The sequence below is a fragment of the Aegilops tauschii genome, chromosome 6, assembly GCF_002575655.3.
Source record: "Aegilops tauschii subsp. strangulata cultivar AL8/78 chromosome 6, Aet v6.0, whole genome shotgun sequence".
NCBI classification, from domain to species: Eukaryota; Viridiplantae; Streptophyta; class Magnoliopsida; order Poales; family Poaceae; genus Aegilops; species Aegilops tauschii.
The window spans coordinates 297756976-297778309 of NC_053040.3; the positions used below are offsets into that span (position 1 = coordinate 297756976).

At 43.5% G+C, this 21334-nt stretch overlaps 1 protein-coding gene across 2 annotated transcripts; it reads left to right on the forward strand.

Annotated features, from left to right (window-relative positions):
- Positions 1–12988: 12988 nt before the first annotated feature.
- Positions 12989–21066, forward strand: LOC109773910 (uncharacterized). 2 transcript variants are annotated; one of them, XM_020332637.4, is made up of 13 exons: positions 12989–13417; positions 13519–13547; positions 14149–14251; positions 14581–14752; positions 15781–15969; positions 16167–16327; positions 16888–17164; positions 18381–18595; positions 18680–18778; positions 18868–19370; positions 19444–20204; positions 20288–20486; positions 20789–21066. In XM_020332637.4, exons 1-13 carry the CDS (start codon positions 13210–13212, stop codon positions 20933–20935), a joined length of 3063 nt encoding a protein of 1020 aa, XP_020188226.1. In that variant the 5' UTR covers positions 12989–13209; the 3' UTR covers positions 20936–21066. The 2 variants fall into 2 exon arrangements, with proteins under 2 accessions (XP_020188226.1, XP_073357582.1); XM_073501481.1 differs by lacking the exons at positions 12989–13417; positions 13519–13547; positions 14149–14251; positions 14581–14752 and adding an exon at positions 15042–15686.
- The last annotated feature ends 268 nt before the right edge of the window (positions 21067–21334 follow it).

Below are 21334 nucleotides of genomic sequence, written 5' to 3' on the forward strand. Positions count from 1 at the left end.
AGTTCCGCAAGAGCAGTTAAGAGTGGACCTCTTAATAGTGCATTCAGGTGACCCTCCCCGAAAGAAAATATATATTAGAGCACATGCACTCAAGCCCTATGTATCTAGCCACCCAGCCCCTCTCAGAACCATAGGGATGCTGAGTCAAGCAAAACAGTCACTCCAAAGCAAGAAAAGGAAGTACTGAGTTAACTATATATATAATACAAAACCTATGCAAAAATCCACTTATCTATACATCAACTTGCAATAGAAATATTCTGTTTAGTTAGCAAAACTTCTAAGTCACATCTTTAAAGGATGCATCTTGTTCTCCTCCACAAGAAAAAAAAGAAACAAGAAAATACAACTGTTAAATCCCGAGATCTCAATCATGAAATCATTGTAAGCAATGTGATTCACAAGAGAGGCTCCGGACATCTTGGGTTCACCCTGCTGCAATTCATGAATTAGTGATTGTTTGAGAATCAAGTGGGATTGTACCTCGAGACAATGTATTCTGAAGTTGTGAATGCTTGATATTCAAATCAGGGAATTCTATTCCAAATAGGTTAACCAGCCCAGGGTTACTGTGGAAATCCTCCCCCTGCAGTAGTTTGAGTGTTCATGCTCAGATATTGACTACTTGAGAGTAAAAATAAACTTTGAAGCTGATATAGTATGATTAAAACCGAAATAACAACATCTGTCAAGTGAAATTGCATTGGAAACTGTTGTGTTCATCATAAGTTTTGGAAGTAAAAAAATCTATGGGAGGTACAGTAGAGCCTAGAGGATGGTTCGTCTGCTCTTTGCTTTCAGAAGTTTTGAAAGTTGTTCAATATATGCAGAACTGAATGTGCCAACTCCAATTGTGCATAAACACTCGATCATGTGAGCTTCAACGACAGAACACCCACATGCAATCGAACATCATTAACATCCAGAAGAGAATGTGTCAGTTTCAGTCTTGCAAGAGCACAACGCATAATCAGGGGTTTGATGATTTCAGGCATTTTCTTCATCAGTCAAATGTGCATGTGTGTACAAAGGGACGATAGCAACAACATGCTAATAGCATCTACAATGCGAGTTGCCTGTGTAAATGCTTAGAGATTAAGAAAATATATACGAAGTTGTAAAATTTAAAATCATCTAAATGCCCTCTCTCAATGCTTGATGCTAAGTAGGGCGCTAATTACAGGCTGCAAAACCTTCAGTATTCTATGGTTTTCACTTTCAGTTTCAGAAAATTTTCATCACCAACCGAAACCACCTAAATTTAGTGTATTTCAGTGATTTTGGTTAGCGTTTCGACAAAAAGGCCGAAATATTAATGAGCTATCCTTACTTAGTGGAGTACACGTACGGGGTAGTTAGTCCTGAGATGCCATCGGTTCATCAATCGATTCAAAAGAAAAGGATCTGACAAAGCATGCATGAGTACATCCAAGGAGCTCCTAGCATTGACTTGTAATGGTGGTGGGCAGTGGCCGCAGTTCTAGCCCCAAAAATTATATACATAGGAATCATAGGTTGAGATGAGCCCATATTTAAACGCTGCTAGTTGTATCTCTACATATAATCATGTCAAATAACAAATTTTCCCACCATGGAGAATTATTTTCCATATGAAGCTATCCTCCCCCTACTGGTCCAGTCACATGAAGTTTTTTACAAGCCAATGCAACTTTTAACTGTCGGACTGAGACCAAAAGCTTCAGGCCTGAAGAACAGAAGGCACAAATCTCAAATTAACTAACCGGCCACTTCTACTGGAAAAACATATCTCTCTCTACGGCATTATAGCATCATGTTAAACCAACCGGCACCCAACAAACCAGCTTTGACAATTCAAAATTAGATCCCAGAGGAATCCCCAAATAAAAGCAGAGCAACACTGCACCAGCAAATTACAACCTTATCAGAGATTCCAGCTGAAGGGCAAGGAGAGGAGGGCATACCTAAACACTAATTAAATGGTCAAAAGCATCAGTACTCTTAAGCTTTGACCCAGAGCGAATGTCTCCATAAGCAAGTCCCGCTGCAAAATCACAAAGGAAAAGAAACTTTTTCGATCTGAGGCCATAGTTCCCCTTTTTTATTGGACATCAGGGATAGAGCCAATTTTTATGGTCTTTGTGATGAGCTCAACAGGTTCAGATCATACAGAAGCAATGTAAAGGCCATACTGTAATAATCACAAATCTTCAGCATATCACCTTGATAAAGTATTAGTATAAAACTGTAAATACTCTAAAGGAATGTCTTTTACTCAATGATAAGCAACTCAATTTCTATTAATAACTTAACTGGCAATATAACTTGTTCATATGCGATAAAACTTATCATGGAAATTAGCACAAGCTATGTAGTCTGTTGCTTGTGTGCTCTCCTATATAACTACTTGGTAAATGCCAGCACATTTACCTACTCATCATGTGAAACTCTGCAGGAAGCTTCACAAATGCACTCACCTTTCTGAAAAGCATAGTAGACACCACGGCCCTTTATTATGGACTGTTATTTTCAAACTCCCATCAAGTGTTGTGTAGACTGCTAGTGAGATTTAATCACACTGCGTATCCATGATGGATTATTCACCAGTTTATCCTCATCCTAGATCCATCACTACCACTAATCGACACATCAGCAAGCTGCAGTCTTGGTAGGGAGGGGAAAGGAAGGAGGAGGAGGCGTACCTTGGGCGTACAGGTCCTGCAGCCCGACGGAAGGGAGATGCTGCAGATGTCGCCGGCGTCGAGGTCCACCGCGGCAGCAAGCACCCCCATATGCCTTGCCCCAGCACCGAGAGCAGGGGGTGGATCCCGATGCTGACGGCTAGGCTAGGGTTCGTCGCCGGCCTCCATCCGCATGCTGCGGGTGCGGATCCGGCACCGTCGTCGCCGTAACAGATCCGTGGCCATCTCTGCCGCCCCATCATCTGGATCCTCATGATCCACGACGGCCGCGTCTGCCCGGATCGGCGTTGGCGGATGCGGCTGCGTATCCTCGGGAGAGGAGGAGCGGATCGGAGGTGGCGGCAGCGGATCGCACGAGAGGACGGCGGCTTTGTGTCGTCGAGGGGATTGATAGGTTTTTGCGGGTTGGTTTTTTTGGCTGCGTAGGTGGGAGAGGGGGCGGTGGGAGGGGGACGAAAAAACCAGCGAAAAAAACCGGACGAAAATGGTGGGACGAAAATAAACCCGGAACGGAGACTACCAACTGAGACATTAGGAATAGAGATTCGGACTAGGCCTTGGGGGGGGGGGGGCGCGGCCTGCCTCTCTCTCTTTCCCCTAAAGCCCAATAAGGCCCATATACTCCCCGGCGAATTCCCGTAACTCTCCGGTACTCCGAAAAATACCCGAATCACTCGGAACTTTTCCGATGTCCGAATATAGTCGTCCAATATATCGATCTTTACGTCTCAACCATTTCGAGACTCCTCGTCATGTCCCCGATCTCATCCGGGACTCCGAACTACCTTCGGTACATTAAAACACATAAACTCATAATATAACTGTCATCGAACTTTAAGCGTGCGGACCCTACGGGTTCGAGAACTATATAGACATGATCGAGACACGTCTCCGGTCAATAACCAACAGCGGAACCTGGATGCTCATATTGGCTCCCACATATTCTACGAAGATCTTTATCGGTCAAACCGCATAACAACATACGTTGTTCCCTTTGTCATCGGCATGTTACTTGCCCGAGATTTGATCGTCGGTATCTCAATACCTAGTTCAATCTCGTTACCGACAAGTCTCTTTACTCGTTCCGTAATACATCATCCCGCAACTAACTCATTAGTGGCAATGCTTGCAAGGCTTATAGTGATGAGCATTACCGAGTGGGCCTAGAGATACCTCTCCGACAATCGGAGTGACAAATCCTAATCTCGAAATACGCCAACCCAACAAGTACCTTCGGAGACACCTGTAGAGCACCTTTATAATCACCCAGTTACGTTGTGACATTTGGTAGCACACAAAGTGTTCCTCCGGTAAACGGGAGTTGCATAATCTCATAGTCATAGGAACATGTATAAGTCATGAAGAAAGCAATAGCAACAAACTAAACGATCAGGTGCTAAGCTAATGGAATGGGTCAAGTCAATCACATCATTCTCCTAATGATGTGATCCCGTTAATCAAATGACAACTCTTTGTCTATGGTTAGGAAACACAACCATCTTTGATCAACGAGCTAGTCAAGTAGAGGCATACTAGTGACACTCTGTTTGTCTATGTATTCACACATGTATTATGTTTCCGGTTAATACAATTCTAGCATGAATAATAAACATTTATCATGATATAAGGAAATAAATAATAACTTTATTATTGCCTCTAGGGCATATTTTCTTCAGTCTCCCACTTGCACTAGAGTCAATAATCTAGTTCACATCACCATGTGATTTAACACCAATGGTTCACATCACCATGTGATTAACACCCATAGTTCACATCGTCATGTGACCAACATCCAAAGGGTTTACTAGAGTCAATAATCTAGTTCACATCGCTATGTGATTAACACCCAAAGAGTACTAAGGTGTGATCATGTTTTGCTTGTGAGAGAAGTTTAGTCAACGGGTCTGCCACATTCAGATCCGTATGTATTTTGCAAATTTCTATGTCAACAATGCTCTGCACGGAGCTACTCTAGCTAATTGCTCTCACTTTCAATATGTATCCAGATTGAGACTTAGAGTCATCTGGATCAGTGTCAAAACTTGCATCGACGTAACCCTTTACGACGAACCTTTTTGTCACATCCATAATCGAGAAACTTATCCTTATTCCACTAAGGATAATTTTGACCGCTATCCAGTGATCTACTCCTAGATCACTATTGTACTCCTTTGCCAAAATCAGTGTAGGGTATACAATAGATCTGGTACACAGCATGGCATACTTTATAGAACCTATGGCTGAGGCATAGGGAATGACTTTCATTCTCTTTCTATCTTCTGCCATGGTCGGGTTTTGAGTCTTACTCAATTTCACACCTTGTAACACAGGCAAGAACTCTTTCTTTGACTGTTCCATTTTGAACTACTTCAAAATCTTGTCAAGGTATGTACTCATTGAAAAAACTTATCAAGTGTCTTGATCTATCTCTATAGATCTTGATGCTCAATACGTAAGCAGCTTCAGTAAGGTCTTTCTTTGAAAAAACTCCTTTCAAACACTCTTTTATGCTTTGCAGAATAATTCTATATTATTTTCGATCAACAATATGTCATTCACATATACTTATCAGAAATACTGTAGTGCTCCCACTCACTTTCTTGTAAATACAGGCTTCACCGCAAGTCTGTATAAAACTATATGCTTTCATGAACTCATCAAGCGTATATTCCAACTCCGAGATGCTTACACCAGTCCATAGATGGATCGCTGGAGCTTGCATATTTTGTTAGCACCTTTAGGATTGACAAAACCTTCTGGTTGCATCATATACAACTCTTCTTTAATAAATCCATTAAGGAATACAGTTTTGTTTATCCATTTGGCAGATTTCATAAAATGCGACAATTGCTAACATGATTCGAACAGACTTAAGCATAGATACGAGTGAGAAACTCTCATCGTAGTCAACACCTTGAACTTGTCGAAAACCTTTTGCGACAATTCTAGCTTTGTAGATAGTAACACTACTATCAGCGTCCGTCTTCCTCTTGAAGATCCATTTAATCTCAATGGCTCGCCGATCATTGGGCAAGTCAATCAAAGTCCATACTTTGTTCTCATACATGGATCCCATCTCAGATTTCATGGCCTCAAGCCATTTTGCGGAATCTAGGCTCATCATCGCTTCCTCATAGTTCGTAGGTTCGTCATGGTCAAGTAACATGACCTCCAGAACAGGATTACCGTACCACTATGGTGCGGATCTTACTCTGGTTGACCTACGAGGTTCGGTAGTAACTTGATCTGAAGTTTCATGATCATCGTCATTAGCTTCCTTACTAGTTGGTGTAGGTGTCACAGGAACCGGTTTCTGTGATGAACTACTTTCCAATAAGGGAGCAGGTACAGCTACCTCATCAAGTTCTACTTTCCTCCCACTCACTTCTTTTGAGAGAAACTCATTCTCTAGGAAGGATCCAAATTTAGCAACAAATGTCTTGCCTTCGGATCTGTGATAGAAGGTGTACCCAATATTTTCTTTTTTGGTATCCTATGAAGACGCACTTCTCCGATTTGGGTTTGAGCTTATCATGCTGAAACTTATTTTACACAAGCATCGCAACCCCAAACTTTAAGAAATGACAGCTTAGGTTTATTACTAAACCATAGTTCATACTGTGTGGTCTCAACGGATTTTAACGGTGCCCTATTTAACGTGAATGCAGCTGTCTCTAATGCATAACCCCAAAACGATAGTGGTAGATCGGTAAGAGACATCACAGATCGCACCATATCTAATAAAGTACGGTTATGACGTTCGGACACACCATTACACTGTGGTGTTCCAGGTGGCGTGAGTTGTGAAACTATTTCACATTGTTTTAACTGAAGGCCAAACTCATAACTCAAATATTCTCCTCCACGATCAGATCGTAGAAACTTTATTTTCTTGTTACGATGATTTTCAACTTCATTCTAAAATTCTTTGGACTTTTCAAATGTTTCAGACTTATGTTTCATTAAGTAGATATATCCATATCTGCTTAAATCATCTATGCAGGTGAGAAAATAACGATACCTGCCGGGAGCCTCAACATTCATCGAACCACATAAATCTGTATGTATGATTTCCAACAAATCTGTTGCTCGCTCCATAGTTCCGGAGAACGGCGTTTTAGTCATCTTGCCCATGAGGCATGGTTCGCAAGCATCAAGTGATTCATAATCAAGTGATTCCAAAAGTCCATTGGAATGGAGTTTCTTCATGCGCTTTACTCCAATATGACCTAAACGGCAGTGCCACAAATAAGTTGCACCATCATTATTAACTTTGCATCTTTTGGCTTCAATATTATGAATATGTGTATCACTACAATCGAGATCCAATGAACCATTTTCATTGGGTGTGCAACCATATAAGGTTTTATTCATGTAAACAGAACAACAATTATTCTCTAACTTAAATGAATAACCATATTGCAATAAACATGATCAAATCATATTCATGCTCAACGCAAACACCAAATAACACTTATTTAGGTTCAACACTAATCCCGAAAATATAGGGAGTGTGCGATGATGATCATATCAATCTTGGAACTACACACATCGTCACATTACCCTTAACTAATTTCTGTTCATTCTGAAACTCCCGTTTCGAGTTACTACTCTTAGCTACTGAACCAGTATCAAATACCGAGGGGTTGCTATGAACACTAGTAAAATACACATCAATAATCTGTATATCAAATATACCTTTGTTCACTTTGCCATCCTTCTTATCCGCCAAATACTTGGGGCAGTTCCGCTTCCAGTGACCAGTCCCTTTGCAGTAGAAGCACTTAGTCTCAGGCTTAGGTCCAGACTTGGGCTTCTTCACTTGAGCAGCACCTTGCTTGCCGTTCTTCTTGAAGTTCCCCTTCTTCCCTTTGCCCTTTTCCTTGAAACTAGTGGTCTTGTCAACCATCAACACTTGATGCTTTTCTTGATTTCTACCTTCGTCGATTTCAGCATCACGAAGAGCTTGGGAATCGTTTCCGTTATCCCTTGCATATTATAGTTCATCACGAAGTTCTAGTAACTTGGTGATAGTGACTAGAGAACTCTGTCAATCACTATCTTATCTGGAAGATTAACTCCCACTTGATTCAAGTGATTGTAGTACTCAGACATTCTGAGCACATGCTCACTAGCTGAGCAATTCTCCTCCATCTTGTAGGCAAAGTACTATCGGAGGTCTCATACCTCTCGACACGGGCATGCATATGAAATACCAATTTCAACTCTTGGAACATCTCATATGCTCCATGGCGTTCAAAATGTTTTTGCAGTCCCGGTTCTAAGCCGTAAAGCATGGTGCACTAAACTATCAAGTAGTCATCATACTGAGCTTTGTCAAACATTCATAACGTCTGCATCTGCTCCCGCAATAGGTCAGTCACCTAGCGGTGCATCAAGGACATAATTCTTCTGTGCAGCAATGAGGATAACCCTCAGATCACGGATCCAATCCGCATCATTGCTACTAACATCTTTCAACTTAGTTTTCTCTAGGAACATATCAAAAATAAAACAGGGGAGCTAAACACGAGCTATTGATCTACAACATAGATATGCTAATACTACCAGGACTAAGTTCAGGATAAATTAAAGTTCAATTAATCATATTACTTAAGAACTCCCACTTAGATAGACATCCCTCTAATCATCTAAATGATCACGTGATCCAAATCAACTAAACCATAACCGATCATCACGTGAAATGGAGTAGCTTTCAACGGTGAACATCACTATGTTGATCATATCTACTATTTGATTCACGCTCGACCTTTCGGTCTCAGTGTTCCGAGGCCATATCTGCATATGCTAGGCTCGTCAAGTTTAACCCGAGTATTCTGCGTGTGCAAAACTGGCTTGCACCCGTTGTAGATGGACGTAGAGCTTATCACACCCGATCATCACGTGGTGTCTGGGCACGATGAACTTTGGCAACGGTGCATACTCAGGGAGAACACTTTTATCTTGAAATTTAGTGAGAGATCATCTTATAATGCCACCGTCAATCAAAGCAAAATAAGATGCATAAAAGATAAACATCACATGCAATCAATATAAGTGATATGATATGGCCATCATCATTTTGTGCTTGTGATCTCCATCTCCGAAGCACCGTCATGATCACCATCGTCACCGGCGCGACACCTTGATCTCCATCGTAGCATCGTTGTCGTCTCGCCAACTATTGCTTCTACGACTATCACTACCGCTTAGTGATAAAGTAAAGCAATTACAGGGCGCTTGCATTGCATACAATAAAGCGACAACCATATGGCTCCTGCCAGTTGCCGATAACTCGGTTACAAAACATGATCATCTCATACAATAAAATATAGCATCATGCCTTGACCATATCACATCACAATATACCCTGCAAAAACAAGTTAGACGTTCTCTACTTTGTTGTTGCAAGTTTTACGTGGCTGCTACGGGCTGAGCAAGAACCGTTCTTACCTACGCATCAAAACCACAACGATAGTTCGTCAAGTTAGTGATGTTTTAACCTTCTCAAGGACCGGGCATAGCCACACTCGGTTTAACTAAAGTTGGAGAAACTGACACCCGCTAGTCACCTGTGTGCAAAGCACGGCGGTAAAACCAGTCTCGCGTAAGTGTACGCGTAATGTCGGTTCGGGCCGCTTCATCCAACAATACCGCCGAACCGAAGTGTGACATGCTGGTAAGCAGTATGACTTGTATCGCCTACAACTCACTTGTGTTCTACTCGTGCATATAACATCAACGCATAAAACCCGGCTCTGATGCCACTGTTGGGGAACATAGTAATTTCAAAAAATTTCCTACGCACACGCAAGATCATGGTGATGCATAGCAACGAGAGGGGAGAGTGTGTCCACGTACCCTCGTAGACCAAAAGCGGAAGCGTTAGTACAACGCGGTTGATGTAGTCGTACGTCTTCACGATCCGACCGATCAAGTACCAAACGCACGGCACCTCCGAGTTCAGCACACGTTCAACTCGATGAGGTCCCTCGAACTCCGATCCAGCCGAGCTTTGAGGGAGAGTTCCGTCAGCACAACGGTGTGGTGACGATGATGATGTTCTACCGACGCAGGGCTTCGCCTAAGCACCGCTACGATATGACCGAGGTGGATTATGGTGGAAGGGGGCACCGCACATGGCTAAGAGATCCAAAGGATCAATTGTTGTGCCTATGGGGTGCCCCCTGGCCACGTATATAAAGGAGTGGAGGAGGGGGGAGAGGGCCGGCCCCTATGGCGCGCCCTGGAGGAGTCCTACTCCCACCGGGAGTAGGATTCCCCCCTTCCAAGTAGTAGGAGTAGGAGTCAAGGAAAGGGAAGAGAGAAGAGAAGGAAGGAGGGGGCGCAACCCCTCCCCCTAGTTCAATTCGGACTAGGCCTTGGGGGGGCGCGCGGCCTGCCTCTCTCTCTTTCCACTAAAGCCCAATAAGGCCCATATACTCCCCGGCGAATTCCCGTAACTCTCCCGTACTCCGAAAAATACCCGAATCACTCGGAACCTTTCCGATGTCCGAATATAGTCGTCCAATATATCAATATTTATGTCTCGACCATTTCGAGACTCCTCGTCATGTCCTCGATCTCATCCGGGACTCCGAACTACCTTCGGTACATCAAAACACATAAACTCATAATATAACCGTCATCGAACTTTAAGCGCGCGGACCCTACGGGTTCGAGAACTATGTAGACATGACCGAGACACGTCTCCGGTCAATAACCAATAGCGGAACCTGGATGCTCATATTGGCTCCCACATATTCTACGAAGATCTTTATCGGTCAAACCGCATAACAACATACGTTGTTCCCTTTGTCATCGGTATGTTACTTGCCCAAGATTTGATTGTCGGTATATCAATACCTAGTTCAATCTCGTTACCGGCAAGTCTCTTTACTCGTTCCGTAATACATCATCCCGCAACTAACTCATTAGTTGCAATGCTTGCAAGGCTTATAGTGATGAGCATTACCGAGTGGGCCCAGAGATACCTCTCCGACAATCGGAGTGACAAATCCTAATCTCGAAATGCGCCAACCCAACAAGTACCTTCGGAGACACCTGTAGAGCCTTTATAATCACCCAGTTACGTTGTGACGTTTGGTAGCACACAAAGTGTTACTTCGGTAAACGGGAGTTGCATAATCTCATAGTCATAGGAACATGTATAAGTCATGAAGAAAGCAATAGCAACAAACTAAACGATCAAGTGCTAAGCTAACGAAATGGGTCAAGTCAATCACATCATTCTCCTAATGATGTGATCCCGTTAATCAAATGACAACTCTTTGTCTATGGTTAGGAAACACAACCATCTTTGATCAACGAGCTAGTCAAGTAGAGGCATACTAGTGACACTCTGTTTGTCTATGTATTCACACATGTATTATGTTTCCGGTTAATACAATTCTAGCATGAATAATTAACATTTATCATGGTATAAGGAAATAAATAATAACTTTATTATTGTCTCTAGGGCATATTTCCTTCATCGAGATCATCACGGAGCTCTCATTAGAGCTGGAGGCTCAAGGTATGACGGGGTTACGGACCCGTTTATCCATTGAGGTGCTTGCATGCAGGGACGCGGTCCTAATGGCACATGACATGGGCCTCCAGCATGTGGTGTTGAAGACGGACTGCCAGGAGATTTAGCGGCTCTGGGATGCACCTCAGAGGTCGACGTGTTTTCACCTCATTACGGAGATGAAGGAGATGTCCACATTGTTTCAGGGATTCAGACTACGGTTTCCGTGTCGCCAGACTAATATGGCGACCCACCGTGTAGCTAGGCATTCGTTAAAACTTAGTGTTTTTATGCATTTGTATGAGACAATTCCTGGGTGGCTGACTGATTGTTTGCAGTCAGACATGCTAGCGCCTAATGAATAAAGAACCGGAGGGCGTTTTAGCTTAAAAAAAAGTAGCACTAGTATACTAGTCAAAGAGACGTGGAAGTGGTGTTGGGGTCACGCACGTGAGAGCAACTCTAGCAGACCCCGCAAAACGCCCGGCCCGCAAAAATTCCGGTGAGTATGCGGGCTCGGGCCAATTTTGCGGCCAGAACAGAGCCCGCATACTCGCCCGGCCCGCAAATTTTTTTGCCGCAGCCCGCAAACCGCACGCCCCGAGCACTATAAGTGCGGTTCCGCGACCCTTTTGCGGGTCCAAACCCTATCCCCCCGCCGCCGCGAGCCACCCGATTCCCCTTTCTCCTCTCCCAATTTCTCGCCGCCGGCGACCCTCCGCCTGCCTCCAGCCGCCATGTAGGGGCGAATGTGGAGCTCCGGACGCGGCTCCGACAGCAGATCCGGCCGTGAGAGGGACCCGGAGCGCGAGCGGCGCGTCCGGTCCGACAGCGCGAGGAAGCGCGGCGCGCGGAAGTGGACCAACCGCGGGCTTTCGCCGCCGGCGAGCTTCGACCGCCGCGAGACGGTGGAGTACGACCGCCGGCGCGAGTCGTTCTCCTCCGCGCGTTCTTCGTACGCCGGATCCTCCTCCTCCTCCGCGCGCGGGCTTCCTCCCTGTGAAGAGGGAGTGGTCGGACGAGGAGGAGGAGCCGGAGCCGCCGGCGCCGTTCGCTCGGCCGGTGAAGGAGGAGCCCGAAGAGCCCGCTCCGCTCGGCCGCCGCGGAGTCATCGGGCCCGAGGACTACGTCGCGGAGTTCGACGCCGTCGCCGCCGCCATCGCCGAGCGGAGCGTGCGCGAGGAGGAGGAGCGCCGGCGCCACGCCGAGGAGCTCGAAGCCCTCGAGTGGCGGCAGGCGGTCGCCGACAACGTCGCCGCCAACGAGAAGACTGACGAGTGGCGCCGCATCCGCGCAGAGGAGGCGGAGAAGTGCGTCGATCTCTGTAGCTCCGGCGAGGAGGATTGAGCGTCCGGCTCCTCCACGACGACGTCCAGTTGCCACGACCTCGCCGCTGTCAGATCCGACCCCCAGTACTAGTTTAACGTAGTATGTAGTATAACTATGCTTGTAGTTTATGATGAACTATGTAGTATGCGATGAACAATGTAGTATGGGATGAACTATGTTTGTGCAATTTCTCTCGCGAAAGAATTTTTTCAAATTATGCAGGTTTAGATACGGGTTCTGCTCGGCCGCGTATGTTTTTGACCCGCAAAAAGATTTTTGTAAACCCACAAACGTGTTATGCGGGTCGTATTTTTTCGGGATCTGCTAGAGTTGCTCTGAGAAAGATCGGTAGCACTACGGATCACCTGACCGGGGCGATGCAAATCTTCAACATCGGACTGCGCCACGCGCTGTCCTCAAGACCAGCTGCTTGACACGGATGGGCTGTGATCGGACGGTGGCCGACCCGGCTGATCCTGGAGTGTGATCGGCCGGATGACACCTAGCGCGTCCCCCTAGCCAAAACGGCAACCTCTATTCACGCTGCCAAGTGCCAAGGGTTTCCGGCTCCATCCCCTCCGGCGGCTCGTCCCGGCCAGCAGCGCACCGTCTCATCTGTCCACGCCCCATCCCGCCCAGCTATTTCTGCGTAGCTCCTCTACTGCTCTCATGCCGAGCAAGCCAAGCAGCGCCATGGCAGTGGCCGCGGCCTCTCCGGCGGGTGGCGGCGGAGTCGCACGCCTGGAAGCCCTGGCCATGGACAAGGTGGCGGAGGCGGCCGACGCAGTCGCCATAGCGTCGAGCGCCGGCGAGGTTGTCCGCGCGATCCACGCTGTTGCTGTCCTCCTCTTCCCTGTGGACTCCGCCACTGTCGCTGGTGAGGCTCTGAATCCTAGCCCCACTCACCCCCACCCTCATCTCTCCTTCGCGTCCTTGGAGGTCTCTGACGCGCTCTCCTCTGTGTGTGCTCTCCTGCAGGCACCTTGGACGAGCCCATCAAAAGCCAGGTGAGAATTGAAGCCTTATTTCCATGCATTCGATCATAACAATGAGGTTTTCATGCCTAGAATACTCCAGGAGGCTACTGCAAGTCAAAACACAAACTGGAGTAATTGCAAGTCCCATTTCTGCACAGTCCAGATTCTCCAGGAGGCTAGAATAATTATCTCAAATTTACAACCTAGATTGGACTTTGGGGAAATTACTCAAGAATTGCCCCCTAACTATACTACAGTTATTCATAAGCTGTTTCAATAAATAAGCATAAACAAACCTTGGAGCATGAACGATCACATAAAACGCCAGCAGATTGCAATACCTCGGAGCGCTGAGGTCCTAGTTTTATACGGTATATGTTTAGCAACCGTGTTCTTTCTATTTGTTGTCGATGTATTTTGGGTCGTGCAGGTTTTTGGTGTGTATAACTTTTCATTCAAGTACAGTAATCCACTTTAAATCGTACACCTTTAATCCTTTATAGACCTGAGTCCTTGGTAATGCACTCGTTACAGAAGACCAAGTTGCACATTTGAGAGATATAAAATTGGAGTTCTAGCCCTTGTGGCCATGACAGAGCAGGGATGATGCATCTATTTCCTCTGTTTTCAGATTATCAGTGTTCTGAGCCTCAGCCATGACGAAAGGGAGTCTTGGAGGCGTGCTTTTTATCATGGTCCAGCATTTCCTACCATGTCTAAGATATTACTTGGCAGTAAGTGCACTTGCCAAACTTCTCACTCCGCGCATGCATAATATTGCTGGGGTATTTGATCACCATCTGCACATAAGTATTCATTACACATACACCATCAACATGATCTGGGAACGGCAATGCCATACAATCATTCTTCTGTTGCATCACTCATTAATCTCATGGATTTATGCAGTCCTTGTATTGAATAGGGGTTTCTGTATATTTTGCTCCCATGAACAATTAGAGTGTTCAGTACACTTAGTTCATTTACTAAGCTTGTTGCACTTTGCTAATACCAGGCATATGGTTTCTGTTTACGATCCCACTTTCATGCTTTGGTTGTCCAGATATTGCTTTGAAGTGGCTACGGCAGATTCACAACACTGTGAGGAAGGAAGTCTATGATTCCTTTTTTGTCAGAGGACCTCCTACTGAAGTGATTCAGGCTCTTGTTCCAGCTTTATCTCAAAATGAAAACTCTAAGGAGGATCATAACATTTTTTGTTTGAACATTGAAAGGTGTTATTCTTAAGCAGCCCTCTACTTAGGCTATGCCATCACACTTGAGCCTTTGTGTCAGTTCAACTTTTTCGATCTCGAATCAATTAAGTCTCTTGTTTCTTAGGCAATTGACAACCCCCAAAACTTATATTTTAGCACACACAAATCTTGTATGACAGTTCAACACTTGAACTATGCAAGTCTTAACTAGTGTCATGCCCTTTTCCCCTGATAGGTTATTTTTTCACTGCATGCTATACTTGAGCCACGTGGTGCCAAACAATTAAGCACGTGGATTTTTGTGCAGATCCTAGCACGTACTTCTGGGTATCTTATTTATCTAGCAGTAGCAGAAGCAACGTGGACACATTTTCTGATAACCATCACTGATGGTTGCTGAAGAAACAGGAGATAGTACAATATAACGAAAATAATGAGTATGCAGATGCAGATCACTTGATACTCTTCTACTTGTCATTTCGGAACCAGTGCAACTACAGATGGACATAAAGTATTTGGACTTGTGAGATGAAAAATATTCTGTTAGATTTTTTCATCAGAAGCATGTTATATTGATATTGGTTAATTTTGCTAGCAATAATTGGAAAAACAATGGTCACAGATGTGTGTTGGAGACTATTGATGTCCAGCATTGACAAATAAAAAAGAAAGGCGGAAGTAGTTGATACAATCTCATAACATATTTAGTTAGCCTTTTCTGGATTGTTGGTGAAAGGCTGAAAGCTATTGAATGATTTAGTGGAATTAACGCATATGTTGAAAGGGTGGTCGCATTGTGGAACATCTCGCATGGAAGCAACATAGCATTATGAGGAGCAATTGATTTGCACAATTCAACAATTTGTTCCTATGGTATTTCTTATCATTTTAAGCAAAGAAAATGATTTAAAAGTAGAAACCGAGGCCACTCAAAATCTCTTTGACTACCCATGTAGGCGTCTACTCCATCAGCTCATACTCTGATGCATTACCGTTAGTTATTTTTTCTTGTTATTAATAATTTTATGTTCTTTCCTTCGCTGTAGGCTATTAATATTATGCTTGCTTGAGAATAAGGGGGTGGGCCAGATTGTTGCAGAGTTTATGTTTCTCAATAAGCATAATGATGGCGTTCTCAACCCAGATAGAACAACTTTCATCTCAAGGCTTGCACAACTACTTGCATCTGTTCCAGATAAAGCAAGAATGGGAGCCTCATCTGCACTTACAGCGTCGTATCCTTTTTCTGTACAGTATATCTTCCATCCCAAATTATTCAGAATACATCTTTGTGGCCTGTTGTGGTGTGAGTGGGCCGCAGTTTAAACAGTGGGTTTGGTAGGGAGAGGGTGGAGATTGCTCACTTAATTATTTTCCCCATTATTTGCACAATATTTACCACTTGGATTTTAAGTCCTTAACATAAGACAAGGTCATTCTTCAAGAGTGTTGTCAGCCAACTTCTTGTTCGAGCGGAAGAAGCAGCTATCGAGTCGTCTGCTAACAAAGAGTTTAACGAACAGGATGCACTAAGTTCTGTGTTGCTCTTTGTGGGTGAAGTGTTATCCCGTGTTAGCCGTCGTGGATCTACTGGTAAGTTTTAATATCTCAGAATGCAAGTTTATGTGTGCTGTTGACTTGCTTGTTCTGAAATATACATTTACGAATGACAAAATCAATTAAGAAACTGTGTGCCCGATTCTAGTTGGTGCAGTATGATATCGTGCTGTAGTTATGTTTGGTAGGATACAATAATTGCAGTACATTCAACCCTTTATGCTTCAGTTTGGCATGCTGATTTTCCTTTTGTATTATCTGCTACTATAGCTTGGGTGACGTAGCAGTTTCCTTCCCCCCTTTCTAATCCTTTTGGTATGGATATGATAACCAGCACATCAATCATTTGGTTGCTTTCATGTATTTGGCACTAATCCGCTGTTGATACTTGAGTGTTGTTTCTGCGCTGTTGTCCGCACTCCCCACCTCTGCAAATTTGACTAGATTCGGGCATTGAGTGGGATCTCTTGATAGCTAGCATAGCAAGTACCTGGTCCATAACAATTTATAGTTCATAAGATTTGTACTCTCTGTTTAGGCATCAAATCATTTCTTTCATTCTTTGTATGTATGATAAGATGCATTGGTCTTTTCAGGCATTTTAGTTGCTGAATTGATCCCTATGATCCGTAATCACTTACAAAGATGTGTAGCACCAGACTGTAAGACGATAATTCCTGACATGATCAAGCATGTTCCTCAGTCTCGGTTTTGGTTCACTGTGATTGAAGCATTGAGAGATCAGCATTCTATTGAAAGATTGACTGAAGAGATGTTGCGCCAACTTGCATCACACCATTTAAATGATGAAGAAGCGTACTGGATTTTGTGGACTCTGTTTAATCAGAGTATCATGCATATTGCTGTTATGAGGTGAGATAGTACCTATGTGCACTTTAATTCTGCTAAACATTGTATGTGCTTGTTCTTGCTAAGCTACTTCCTTATTTCACTTTGTATTTGGCATGCTACATTACTTTGCATAGGAAACTTATACGTGAAAGGCTTCCTTGGCCAGGATTTAGTTCAAAATATCCAATTTGACAACTATGCAAAACAGTATTTCAATGATTACCTTTTTCTTTCTGTGAAGATTGTTCTGGGGATGTTGACTACTACCACCTCTGTTCCAAAATACTTGAAGTTTTATGTTTGTCCTAAGTCAAACTTTATAAGTTTGACCAAGTCTATAGAAAAATATCCAATATCTACAACATCATATTAGTTTGACCATAAAATATATTTTGAAATTATATATTGTATGATGCTGTAGATATTAATATATTTTTCTGTAGAGTCGGTCAAACATAGAGATGTTTTACTTAGGACAAACCTAAAACTTAAAAGTATTTTGGAATGGAGGAAGTACATGTTAATCTGCCTGCTGTGTTCATTAAATCTTTGGCTGTGTTTTGTGTGTCTTAGTTATTAATAGATAGCGATTGTTTTGTGGTGGCATATTATGCATGCCATCATTGTTATATAGTTCTGTGTTGCCATGTTCAGAAACATCCAATAAGCTTGTCCCTTGTCTGTTTGATGATGGCCTTGACGGTCCTTCATGGAATAGTGAATCTATAAGACATTGATACAGAAGACAGATATCTGGGCAAAACATGATGCATAAGCATAAAGTAGTACTCCCTCCGTTCTTAAATATTTGTCTTGCTAGAGATTTCAACAAGTGACTACATACGGAGCAAAATGAGTGAATCTACACTCTAAAATATGTCTATATACATCCGTATGTGGTAGTCCATTTGAAATCTCTAAAAAGACAAATATTTAGGAACGGAGGGAGTATTTGCTCATGGACCTAATATTTTCTGGGATTGAAAAGCTAGATTTTGTTAATACAGTCATGTCTAAGGCTTTAAGCTCTTTTTTTTCTTAGTCAGCATGTTAGGTGATAAGGTAAAAAATATAGTTCAGGCCCTTTTCTTGGACAATTTGTTGTTTCTATTTTACTATGAAGGACAAATGCATGGATTGGAGGGAGTATGTTCAACTATATTCAGTATGTCCTAACTAGCAATTTATTAAATAGCTTCTTTCTTATATGTTTTCTTTTCCACAATGCTTTCTTCAGGGCAATGTTTATTGACAAATTTTTGCTTTGGAAAACATTTCCATTATGCTGCCTGAGATGGATTCTTCATTATGCTGTCTTTGAATTCCCACCAAATTCAGTCGCAGAAGCCCAAATGCGAAGGACATCAAACTTCCTGGTTACATTGCAATGTTTAGTTACTGTTTGGTCCAAGAAAGAGTTTGTTCAGTCATATTCAGTGGAGCAACAAGCTTGTATCCATTGATGCACTTAAAACTATATTGTTCATTTCTCATGCAAGTTATCATTTGGCATTGTTCTCCTTAATCAGTATGTAGATATCACTGCAGCAATAGGGTTATGTTTGGAGAACATGTCAAAAGAAGAATTAGAAATGAATAGAGATGTATTAAATTGTATTCTTCAAGGAGTAAGCTGTAAGTACTTCTCTTCCCTTGTGTTTGTTTACCAGGATACGGTAAGCACAATCATAATATCTACTCACCGAATATTGTTTTGACTATAGGTAGGTTAGAGAGCCCAATTGATTTAGTCCGGAAAATGGCAAGTGCTGTTGCATTGACATTTTCTAAAGTCGTTGATCCAAAAAATCCTCTTTACCTTGATGATGACTGTTCTGAGAATGTTGACTGGGAGTTCGGGGTTCTCTCTCCAAAGGAGATCACAGCTCCTTCACATGATGTAGAATTTGGAAGCAAATCAAAACCATGTCCACGTAAGAACAGGAAACATGCTGGTGACAAAAAGGGAAAGACTATCAAGCATGATATTTCAGATAACAGAGTAAAAATCATAGAGATCAAGTCAAAACTAGATTCTGATGAAATGTCTGGCGCTGCTATAAATTTTGAGGAACATTATGACGAGGAAAGCATTAACATTGATGCTTCCAGTGATTCATCCCTGGAGCCGTATGATCTGTCAGATGATGACACTGATTTGCAGAAGAATTTCACACATCTAAGTGATCTTGCAGCTGCACTGCGAAAACCTGACGATCTAGATGGTGTAAGTTTCCATTTGGTGTTTCCAGACAAAACTACTACATGATCCTGACCTTTCTTTCTTTTGTCTTCACAAGGTTGAAAGCGCTCTTAGTTCTGCCGAAAAGCTTGTGAGGGCATCACCTGATGAGCTGCGCCACTGCTCGGGTGATCTTGTTCAAGCACTGGTACATGTTCGTTGTTCTGATGTCGCGATGGAAGGCGAGGAAGATTCTGCTGAAGAAAAGCGACAGAAGGCATTAGTCGCTTTGCTGGTAACCAGCCCATTTGAATCATTAGATGTTCTTACCAAATTGCTATATTCATCGAGTGTGGATATAAGTCAGCGTATTTTAGTTATTGATGTTATGACTGAGGCAGCACAGGAACTTGCTGAAACTAAAATTGTAAAGAGTGAACAGCGGCATGGGAACTTGATATCTGATACTTCTCCGTCTTGGCTGGTTCCTAGGGAGAGCGGACCTGTTGGGGCAAGCCCTTGGAGAGAGGTATCAGAAACAGGATCACTTTTGAAAAATTGGTCACACCGGTATGAAAGAGAAGTTCCATCTAGACCAGGCCAGGTTAAATCAGGAAAATCTCGCAAATGGGGTCTTGGGAAAGCAAAAGATTCGCAGGTGGAGCGGTCAAAAAACAGATTTCCTTTGTATGCTGCTGCATTTATGCTCCCGGTTATGGAAGGATATGACAAGAGAAGACATGGGGTGGACTTGCTCAATCGGGATTTTGTTGTCCTAGGTAAATTGATATACATGCTTGGTGTCTGTATGAAGTGCATGGCAATGCATCCGGAAGCATCAGCCATTGCCCCAGCTTTTCTGGATATGATAAGAGCCAGGTATTCTGTGTCAGGATAAACATTTCATGTATTCTTATTTGGCAACCAAATGGCGTGATTTGACATGAAATTTTATTCTACAGGGAGGTCTCGCAACATGCTGAAGCATATGTGCGAAGGTCTGTGTTGTTTGCAGCTTCTTGTGTATTGATAGCCTTGCACCCGTCATATGTTGCATCAGTTCTTATAGAAGGCAACCAGGACATTTCTACTGGTTTAGAATGGATACGTACATGGGCCTTGCGTATTGCTGAAGCTGATCCTGATACAGAGTGCACATCGGTGAGTAGAACAATCATTTTTATTTTTCGGTCATAAATATCAGCTCTAAATACCTATTGTACGCCTTCTATACAGCCTGAGGAGTTAATATGAAATAGTTGATCGTCAGTGGGTAGGATGTATGGTTTTATTGTCACTAAAATTCACAGTTCTTAGTTGCTAAGTAGCTAACCATCTTTTATGCTCATTGGGCGACTATTCTCTCAGTGTTTTGTAAAGAGAAACGAATTGCTAAGATGTTGGATATGCAGTCTCTCTATCCACTTTTTACTAAATATCTATGCCCCACGTTTGTTTCCTAGATGGCCATGAACTGCCTGCGGCTCCATTCAGAGATGGTGCTCCAGACATCCCGCGCCCTGGAATCTGCAGAACATTCCAAGGCTGGCACCAGGGCACTACCTTCTAAGCCCGATAACATTATAATACCATTCGCAAACATGATGTGATCTGATGCAGTCTTGAAGTTGTAAAGGGAATTTTCTTTCTCATTTGTGTTACCGTACTATAGATTTTTTTTAGTCGTGCTATAGAATTGCTTTAGTGTATTCTTTGTTTAGAATAATAACGATTTAGTGTATACTGCAGCAGTATTGCTTCGGGCATGTGGCCCATGCAAGTTAAAAGGACGTTAGGGCCGCCTGCCTCGCCCTGTTCTCGCTCGACATCCTCTTTCACGGCCTTGCCGTGTTTTGTTGCGGCGGCGACGCCGGTTCGTCCTTCACGTGACACCCGATTTGGATGCCACGGTTGCGTTGGGGGGATGCCGGCTCCACGTGGCTCCACTTCCATGAGGCGGCGAGGGCTGATCCTGCTTCACACGGTAGCGCGCCGTTGAGGGCGGCTCC